This window comes from Schistocerca cancellata, chromosome 1 (assembly GCF_023864275.1).
Source record: "Schistocerca cancellata isolate TAMUIC-IGC-003103 chromosome 1, iqSchCanc2.1, whole genome shotgun sequence".
Taxonomy (NCBI): Eukaryota; Metazoa; Arthropoda; class Insecta; order Orthoptera; family Acrididae; genus Schistocerca; species Schistocerca cancellata.
The window spans coordinates 246,562,959-246,574,082 of NC_064626.1; the positions used below are offsets into that span (position 1 = coordinate 246,562,959).

Sequence of the window (11,124 nt, forward strand, 5' to 3'; positions counted from 1 at the left end):
TCCTCTGTATTGTGATTGGCAACTATTCTTTTCATAATATTGTTACACTTATGTGTGATGAATCTCTAGTTAAAAGTCTTCTTTGTGATATACTCCATTTATTCTTTGTAGGAGCTCTTTGGATTAGCTTATAGTCTGTCTGTAAAAAAAATGGTTCAAATGGCTCTGAGCACTATGGGACTTAACATCTATGGTCATCAGTTCCCTAGAACTTAGAACTACTTAAACCTAAGTAACCTAAGGACATCACACACATCCATGCCCGAGGCAGGATTCGAACCTGCGACCGTAGCAGTCGCGCGGCTCCGGACTGAGCGCCTAGAACCGCTAGACCACCGCGGCCGGCAGTCAGTCTGTAAGATGTAACTTTTATATGCTATGACAAACCTCTTGTTTTAGGTTTTTTCTTAGTTCTTCTGTTCAACATTCCATGAATTATTAGGTATCTTATTTCATGACAAAGTAGCTTTGGCTCATATGATCCCATAGAGTAGTTTCTGATCCTGTGTAACTCTTTATGTTTTCTGTTGTGTGACAGAAGAGTTGTGTGTGTGTGTGTGTGTGTGTGTGTGTGTGTGTGTGTGTGTGTGTGTGAGGGAAGGTGTAAGCACATGTTCACATGTGGATGGGCTCATGTGCACCACAATTTATGACTAACAAAAAGGAATGCGCACGTTTTATGGTTTGTATTTTACCTACAAGAGAAACATAGTTGGAAAATTAGACACATGCATAATGGAATTCTGTTACTATTTTTCAGACATACGTTCAAGATTTAATACGCAAAGAAGCTGCTTCAGTGTACAAGAAACTGGTTGAGGAAGATGGCCATTTTTATGTATGTGGAGACTGTACAATGGCTGAACATGTGTATCAAATGCTGAAGTTAATAATACAGGAACATGGGTCTATGACAGATGCAGATGTTGAGAGCTACATGCTTAAAATGAGGGTGAGCAAATTAGTTTATTGTCATTAGATATTTACATAAAATGATCTGTTCATATTTTAATTTAGAAGGAGCAGCCTATGGAGGCAATGGAATCTTTGACTTTAGCTCTTAAGTTGCAAAGATGTGTTGAAATACTTTTCAGCCAGGCCATGAAACACTCTAATGTAAGTCGCAAATGTGATAGACACAGGGTGAACCAGAACTCCACTGAAAATTTTTTAGATGTCGTATTATGGGCCAAAACAAGAACAAAATGTCTAGTAAATATGGGTATAAAATGCATACTTCACAAGCTATTATCACATGCTCAGCTTCAATACTGTTTAACGCCCCTTTTACTACACTGTCTTGCTTCCCATATTTTGAGAGAAAGTAGTATGGACTAAATCAAGAAAAAAAGTGCAGTCGACATGGGCACCAAAATGCATACCATGAGAGCTATGAGCACTTGTTCTGTAGAAGAGATGTGTCTCAAAGTGGCAAAGATGATCAAGTACTCATAGTTCTTATGTTATGCATTTTAGAACACAAGTTTATTTTTAGTTCTACGTACCCTGGCAATTGATTTTTCCAATAAGTAAATTGCCTGACTGAATTGTGATTCTGAAAGGTCTTCAAGATGCCACAGCCTCATATATTTCACTCACCTTTTATTACCAAACCTCAAATACCATATTCTGCATCTTCAAGATAATTTTTAATTCAGATGCTCATTCCTTAACTGTTTAAAACATAGGAACAGACCCCTTACAAACCTTCACCAATGTCATATGAGTTCCCTTGCAATAAACCTTTCTAAAAATAGGATTTTATATTGGTGTTCTCTTTCAGTTTATCCATTTGAACTAGAGACTTACAACACACATGTGTGTAAAGAAGATATTCCTCAAGTCGACACTTGACTTACAATCTTTTGCAACTAGGCCAAAATAACAGATATAAAATCTCAGTGATGTAATTGTCCTGTCTCTGCCAGGCCAAGGAATTGTCTCCTTACTCTGGTATGTGATATGAGTTTCCAGCTATCTAATTATATGACTGCATATATTTTGCAGAATATATTGACAGTGTTCCTTAGCTTCTTCTTGATGTATTACGGAGTGCTGAACTGCTTTTCTCTTCACACATGTATAGAGGAATTCTTCTTAATTCCTCAGTACAAGTTAGAATAAGATGGCAAATAATACTGCTGAAATATTGTATAGATTGACTACGTTGGTCTTTTGTATATTTCAAGAATCTGCCAGGAATTGAGAAATCAGGATTTCAGGTTTAAGGTAGGCTACTTCTTGCCTATTATATTCTTTGGAAGAACATATGAACTCTAAAAGCAGTGTTTTGTGATCTGCATTATCTACTAGCTTATTGAATTAGATTGTTCAGGTCTTGTAATCATCCCCATGAGGTAAGTAATGTACTCTCATTATGATCACCTTTATGTTATTTTTTCATTAGAAAGTAGCCATGCACGACTACTGAACTTTTACCAATTCATGGCTACAAAACATGCTTCATCATCTTATATTTTGCCAATACTGCATTTTGCCTTGTTTAATGCATCTTTGGACTAGCCTACAAAGCAAAATACAAATGGCATAACAACTGTTAAATGCATATGCTGCTGTCTATGCAAATGCAAATGTCTTACCAAACACATAATGTTGGCAATATTTTAAGAACATTGTGTAGTGCCCTGACATAAAATAGTGCTGAAAATATGGGAAGTCATAATTTAAATATAAAAAAAGCATCAGCAGGTGCAAAACAGCACTTTAAATGTTTACATATTGTGATGCATTTCTTTTGGCCTGATCCCACGTTTGGTGTCCTTTGGACTGCTTGATATACTTACAAGGACACTGCATGAAGTCTCTTAAAATTTGACTGTTTGCCTGCTAAGACATTTGGTTGGAAGGCAGCACATGTGTGTAACACCTGTTATGCCCATTGTATTTTTCTTTGTAGGCCAATCTCAAGATGCCTTCGTTTCACTGAATATGTAGTGATGTTGCATTAATTTTAAATGTAGAACCTTGCTGTAACACTTTTGCTGTGAGTGATTTTAGTGTGTCTTTGTCTCTTCTCTGCACTCATTGGTATGAAATTTTCTTTGTAACTCATTGCAGGAGGAATTCTCATGCTGTAATAGATACTCTAGATCCTTCTTTCCCATTGTATTTATGTGATTATAGAAGTGTTTAAAAATGTATGAGGACAGACATAATGTTGCTGGAGAAATGCAGCAATTGTCTGAAAGCTTTATCTCATTATTTAAGTCACTATCCGAAGCAAATAAGCAGTTTACAAATATGTTCCCCATCATGTTGTTCGCTTATCTCCTTATCATCAAATGTGAGGAAGTATATGTAATAAAGAAATAAATATTCAAAGGAAGTAAAAACATACGGTAAGTTATTCTTTTTGGGTAGTTAATCACATGACTTATGTGGCATTGTTAAAAGAAACATTAATAATGTTAAAAAAAGAGGGAAAGGTGTTGAAAGTTACAAAAATGTAGTACAGCAAAGAAGCATTCATCCACAGATTAGATCAGAATGGTAGGCCACTAACAAATTATAGTGAAGAGTGACTGTGATTCTGACTGTAATCACCTATGGTAATCAAGGCATTAAACTGATAGCATAGAGTAAATTGGTGTAATATGTGAAATCCAATACAGACTATGACCACATATATTTCTTTTTTTCAATGACCAGTTTTGATTTTATGATCGTCATCATATTGATGTGTCTCCTTGAAGTCAACAAAAGAAGGAAATGAAATTTATAGCCATGATTGGAATCATTACATAGTGTAAAAACACTATAAAATTGTAAAAAAAAACACTCATGGCCTGTGATGTAGTGTCATTGTTGTGCTAACAAAGGTCATACTTCAGGGTCATGACTGTTTATTACAATTTTATCATGTTTTTATACTATTTGATGTCAGTAGAGGCTGTAAATTTTATTTACCTCTTCTATTAACTTCAAAAAGAAGAAAGATGAATCTGATGATGATCATAAAAATTAAAACCAGTCACTGAACAAAACAAATATTTGTGGTCATAGATTGTGTTGGCTTTCACATATTCTCAAACATGGGATCGCTGTTATCTTCAAGGTGACCACATCACACCCAACCTAAATAAGTTCAAGTGAAGAACTGTTTCTTTAAAAAAAAATGCTCAGATATGATTATGCAGTTGTGATCAGATATGATTATGCAGTTGTGAAATAACATTCTGTAAGTGTACTTGTACAAAGAAGCATTGGAAGGGAAACCAAATGTAGATCAAAGCAATACGGGGAAAGAGGAACTTTGAATTCTTCAAAACATCATGGAATAAAATGATGTTAAAATTAAAAGAACTTATAAAGTGAAAAAATGAAGAAATATTAGAAAGATTTGGAAGGGAAGGAAATTATAGATAATGCCTGCTAGAAAAAGGGACTGGTTTGCTAGCATGTGTTATGTTATCTAGGATTAGCTTACTTGGCACTGAAATTGAGCACGGGATGAGGAAACTTATAGATACAGAAAAATGAGAATGTTTTAAACAGCTTATTAAAGATAAGCGTAATAATTATGTAAAGGTAATACTATTGCTGTAAGATGAGAATAAGCGGACAGTATCAGTCAATTATGCCACAGTAGAAATCAGTCAGCTTAGACCCATATTAAACTGTATGGTTTCTGTTGAATATTAACAAAGAATTGCATGGTCTAGCGTTTTTCTAACTGACAAGGAGATGTCCACAGGGGTGGGAAGGTATATAGCTGATATGCTGAAGTGACATATTCAAATCACATTAGATGCTTTTAAATTTTTATTTCTAAGTCTTTGTTGAATTGATTTTGACATTATTTTTATTCAGTTAATCAGTTCAAATATATTTTTTATTTCTAATAGTTTGGCTCATCATTTGTGCAATAATCATAAATTTATTATTAGTTTTTGAGATGTATTTTGGTTGGTTGGTTGGTTGGTAATCGCCATGCACACACTTAAAACATAAATTCTTCTTGCACCATGGACAAAAAATAAATGCTGCCTTTCTGCATTCACATTGTTTTTTCAAAACATTCAAAGGAAAGCAACTTCATTAATTTTATGAAATTAATCTTTTCATGATCTAACTTCAATCCATACCAGGCATACCATATCATATTAGTACATGGTGGTGCACACAGAATCCAATGAACGATTGAATGGAGTTTGACTGTCTTACTGCTTAGCGATTTTGCATTCATCATGAAGTAATTCAGACGCTCTCTGAACTTTTTTATCATATTTTTCACTGATGACAAAAATATATGTCACGTGGTGTACACAAGGGATGGTGAGTCAAGTAATATGGATGAATATATAACATGATAAAATAGAATAAATTGTATTGAAGTTAATACATAGATGTAATTGGAATCACATGGCCAAAGATTCCAAATTAAAAGAGAATGAGAGTCTAGAAAAAAGTTAGTATGGTCATGAAAATGATAGAGCAAAGGATTAGAAACAATAAAATTCCATTTGAAACATTTAATTGATAAAAATATTGATCATAGTCAATTTGAAAAAGATCAAAAAAGCATAAGCACCTGACCAGATTCGAATCCATCACCTTCAGCATATCAGTTACATACTTGAGCAGATGTGCCATTTTTTGTAAATTATGCGGGCACGCATTTTTCTTTATACAGTTGTAAAGAATAGCTGTCGGTGTGTTACCAAGGTAAACATTCATGAGCAAAATCACAGTTTAATCTTAGTTTAATTAAACAACAATAAAATAAAATTTCATATATCACTCTATAGCCATGTACAAATGTTACCCCAGAGTAATGACCCAATCGAAGCACTGAACAGCACAGTTAAATCAGATCCCAACCAAGCACTTATTCGGTTGCTAATTATCTTGTAGATAACTGCCTCTTGCGGCAGTGTGCCGCTAGCTGTTGCAGTGTGCCACTAGCTTAGAATTTTGGTTATTTTCTTGCACAGATCGCTAATTTTTTCTCATCCAGCTCATTGTTCATTGTATATTACCGCTGCTCATTCAGATGTACAACAGCACAACTTAGCACTGTGTTAGCTGAAGCAATAATGAAGGAATAGATATGGGCTCACAATTGGAAAACAACAATGAAATGGTACAAGAAAATGTTATTTGTGTATGGTACACTTTATACGTAGGTGCACCTGCTCAAGGGTTAACCACCACACTAAGCTGAAATAATTATCGTATTATAAGGCTTTGGAGCAGCAGACAAAATCCTTTTTCATTAATTACTTGCAAATGGGGACCCACTTTGAAGAATGCCTGCAAGGTATGATAACTGGGACCCTAACCAACACCACTGTATAGATGGATTCAGAAAGTGAAGCCCACATCTGGGGACCTCTCCTTGTTTGTGAGTCTAAAATGCTAGAGTTAGCTGAAATGGAGATTGATTAGTCACATTTATTTTAACTTAGCGACTAAAATTTGTCAAACAGTAATATCACTTAAAATTTTCCAAATAAATATTCACAGGATGAAAACCGGTATCATGAGGACATTTTTGGAATTACACTGCGTACAGCAGAAGTACACAACAGGTCAAGAGAGACAGCAAGGATTCGAATGGCATCTCAACCATAGCACATATAAGCTGTACACCATGGGTGTCACAAATGCAGCATATATCCTACATGGTGCCTATTTATATTTTAATGAAATATTAATTAAATACAGTGGCACATATATAAATACTGTTCCTTAAAGATTTTAATTATAGTAAATTATAAAATGCATTTATATGCAGAAATCTCTCATATTTTTTCTGGAAATATGTACTGTTTATGAAATATATAAAAAGCCTAGATCTTTAGTGTTAGATGCTACACACAGTGTAAAGAATTTATGATTTCTTTATTTATTTAACTTATACTATATTTTTACATGGTGTTGGGAAGTACTGGAACAAATGTTCACTTCCTGTTATAACAATAAATGAATAAACAAATTTTCTTAAGTTAGCAATACATTTTGTGATTGAATTGATGAGTAATTTCCATGTTCTTGTTAAGTGTGTACAAGTAGAATGCTGGCTTTGCAAATTATTTCAAAAGTCATACAACATGTGATTGCTACATATCAGTAATAATCATCAATAAAAAATAATTAAATTACAAGTGTCATACAGAGGAGTTTATCATGTCACATTACTAAAACAAGGAGTCAGAAATTAGTAAATAATGCTGAATATTATTTACTTAACATTTTGTTCTCTATGAGAGTTTGTTGTGTAATGTTGCTATAATGTATCACATTCATACAGATGTAGTAGTCAAAGGAAGTCACTCCAAATTTTTCTTTTGAAGACATTTTGTCAGATGAGTTGTAATTTGAAAGAAGGCCTTGTGACATGATCCCTTGATGCATTGTCATCTAAATTGTTTGTTAGAAGTCATTGGTTTCAATGTGACGAATGCATGTTACTTGCAACCTGTTTCATGTGCTTGACTAGTATGCGTTGTTCAATTATCGTAATTTTCCATTGCTGTCAACATGTAAGGCATCCAACCTGGAAATAGTTTGAGATGCAGTATTGTATTGTATTATGAATATATAAGCTCAGTTTCAAGTGCACTAATATGTTGATAGGTCGACACTTGGTACTAATGATTAAACTGTTGTGTTGCATAAACTACCAGTTTTGACATTAAAACTCTGGAGGACGTAGGTGTTAAGTTTTTATCAGTTTTTACACTTCTGGCTTAGGTAAAGTGTTTGTGATGGTAATCTTAGGATTAATGTTAAATTGTTTATAAATGAGAACCTCAAATATATTGTTTTCTTATATACATATTAGATTTTAAAATATAAGTTGATCACTTTCAAAGGGGAGATTTGAAACATATACTCAGTTATGCTATAACGTTACACATGATGCAAGTTTGTTGAAGTGGAAATATTGACTATGGGCACAAATTAAACCTTTGTCAGTGAAATACTCTATCATCTCTGAGATTATAACCAGTGGCCTTTGGAGTACACATACAGATGAGGAAGCCTGAAGTGTTTTTATTCATGGAGTATGTAATTAATATTTACCTGAATAGTTTGCCTAAGCTGAAACTGCTTGATAATTTCATACATAATTAATAAATGAAAAACTTACAGATTATTAATTCTCTCTTTTGTCCACTGTAAAAATTTATGAACAAGTGTTTGTGATTATGTTGGTGAGATTGTGATATATTTTAGCTTTCTAAACAAATTCTAATGACAATGATTTCTGCTGAATGTCCTAAGAATGTAGCATTCAGATCACTCTGAATAGAGTCAAATCTCAGGGTACATCAAATGCATGCTATCTTTGTTGCTAAAGGGGACTTGTTATTGATCTCTACAAGGTTTCTCAATAATAGTTAATTAACCAAAATCCCTTGGTATTCAGTTTTTGAAGATCAGCTTTCCTCATTTAAACAGCTTGATCTGTAGTCAGCTCTACTTATTGATATTGTACAAAATGATTTTGTATAATGATAAAAAACTGTTATTACAAGTACTTCAAGCTTACTATTAATTCTTAAGAACATATGAATTTGATGAGCAGTTTTCTTTTTTCATAACAGCGCCTGTTCTTGTTTTGCCAAATTGATACTAAAGTGAAAAAAGGCTACTAAACAGTTTATACTGAGGCCTGTAAACATTGTTCAATTGTATGTTTCACACAACTATCAGTCAAACTGGTTCAGACTTAAAAACTGATCTCAGAAATAAAATATAACTTTCTAGTGAATAACTCCAAGATATTGTCTTAGAATAACACTGAATGCTTTTAAAAACTGTTGTAATGGGTTGACTTGTAACTGTCAGTTTCATTACTGGATACTGATGAAGTACAGTGATCTCCGCTGTATGCATGCGTGATCAAGTAAGTGATGTCATAGCTAATAACATATGTAGAAATGTCAAATGAATATGACATACCACTAGAAAAACACATTGCCAATCACACCAACATATCACATTTACAACCTTTCAGTCACATTTCATGCAAGTTCTAAAATACATCTTACAAATATTTTGAGAAAATATTCAGATTGAATAACTAATGTTCAGAATCTGTTGTCATCTGTTACTGGAGATAAAAATAAAGACATGTATAATAAAGAGTAAAGTTGTTTAATGATTTTATTTCTTTGATGTGGTGGGTTAAAAATCCCAACAATGTATATGAAGATATAAATTTATTTGACTACTCACATTACTTGTTCTGCTGATTTGAGGAAGTAGACTTAACTATGTAATTTTAAATATTGCTCCCTATTATTTCTTGTTGAAGATACATTTGACAAATACACTTTATTCTCGGAATATGTTTCATTCTAAAGTAACTGTCATATATTGTACAAAGAGGAATTAAGATATGAAAACTACAGAAACTAAATACTGCATTAAATTCCCTAAAATAACTGCTGTTGTGTTATTTTGTGAAAATCTGAAAAGACCATATTACATTACAACATGCACTGAATGACAGCACTCTACCACTGATTGTTTCCTACGGTTATTCAAAGGATGTAACTCTGTTATGATAAAGTGCTGGTCCCCACTCCCCCTGTTGTTCTGGGTTAATGAACCACTTACAGAACTGTGTTGCCAAAGTTTCCAGTACTTATATGACCCAGAGAAAAAGTTATATATTTTAACAATTTTTGAAACGTTTGTACTCAGAGCTTGTTTGCATTTTCACAGAGTTTGAGGCCCTTGACTTAAATTTAAAGACATAGCAAGAGTATTCAGTTCATCAGGCACAGTTGTGTCACATTGAAATGTTAGGCCCTTTTTAATCATTTGAATGCAGCTTTCAGTGCATTACTGATTATGTACAATCAATGAATTGTTACCATCTTTCAATTATAATATGTGTTTTAAAGCAAGTTTAATTGTGGTTAAAACTTTTCATCAAAACAAGGGAATCAACAGTACTGAACCAAAACATATTTTGGTAAATACAAACTACACAAAAAAACTAACACACACTACAGATGCAAACAGGATAAATCAAACCAATAGGGTAACCTGTGTGCACCTCACTGATAGAATTACAGCTGCCATAGACTGGCTTGTATGCAGGATTTATCAGAGGGTGCTCCTGCTGACAACATTCAGAAAGCACAGAACTCGTAGCTGAATGGGGGGTGGAACCAGGATGTGGCAGTGGCTTCCTCAGAGACCTACAACAGAACCTTTTGGCTTAGGTGCAGCTGATTTAGTCAAGGCCAGTAGATGTGAACATGAGGTTGGGAAATGTATCCAATCACCTATTCTGCACAAAGTGAGAGGCAGTGTAATGTCGGATTCATGTGGGTGGCAGCTATGACAAGACACCAATTTGTGTTTGTCAAAAGGTAGGTTGTGGTCCATGGGGAACAGGGACAATGCATCTGTGTTAGTATGGAGCATCACTGCCGCATATTGGATAGAATAGTGAAAATTATACAAATGCAGTGGCATGGGAAACAATGCTTCAGGCCAAAGATGGTGAGCAATGGTCAGTAGACTGTGACAAGTTGAAATTTCTGTTTATAAAGGAATAATTTAAATTCCTGAAATGTGATACCGAGAGCCTTCAGTTTGATTTGAGAACAGGCAAATAAGGTCTAAAAGGCATATCCAATAAGGTGCTCTGTGCCATTATGATATTTTTGGGACTGACACTGTCTGTACTGCAGCATGGGGACAGCTGTTAGTATTACCGTGGCATGCCTGGGATATATATTGTCAAGGATGGTGTCCACTTAAGTCAATTTTTTAATGCATTGAAAGCCTGTTGACTGTGAGATGACCATTCAAAATGCACACCTTGGCATCATAGCTGGGTAAGAGTGTTCAGCTAAGCTTGCAGTGAAGTGGCCAAGAAATATATGTAAATCTATTACATTCATGTGTTGATTGCCACGACACTCTTCCGTTTGTTAAGTTCATTGGTTGAGATTTTGAACTCTAAATGTATCATGAATGGTTACATGAGAGAACACTTCCACAGGTTGCATTTCAGTCCTTTGTTGCCAGCCTTTAGAACAAAAGAGGAGCCATACCTGTAACCATGGTATCATAGGACGTATGTGGCACAGTTTGAAATACCTTTTAGCAATTGATTTGTAAAACATTGGACAT

General features: G+C 34.2%; 1 protein-coding gene across 1 annotated transcript in view; it reads left to right on the top strand.

Annotated features, from left to right (window-relative positions):
- LOC126170151 (nitric oxide synthase, salivary gland) overlaps positions 1 to 9,310 on the top strand; it is a 718,067-nt gene extending 708,757 nt beyond the window's left edge. Inside the window, exons 24-25 of the mRNA XM_049920700.1 lie at positions 761 to 952; positions 6,487 to 9,310. Coding sequence (XP_049776657.1) covers positions 761 to 952; positions 6,487 to 6,594 — 300 coding nt within the window. The 3' untranslated portion in view covers positions 6,595 to 9,310. The remainder of the gene's footprint in view (positions 1 to 760; positions 953 to 6,486) is intronic.
- The last annotated feature ends 1,814 nt before the right edge of the window (positions 9,311 to 11,124 follow it).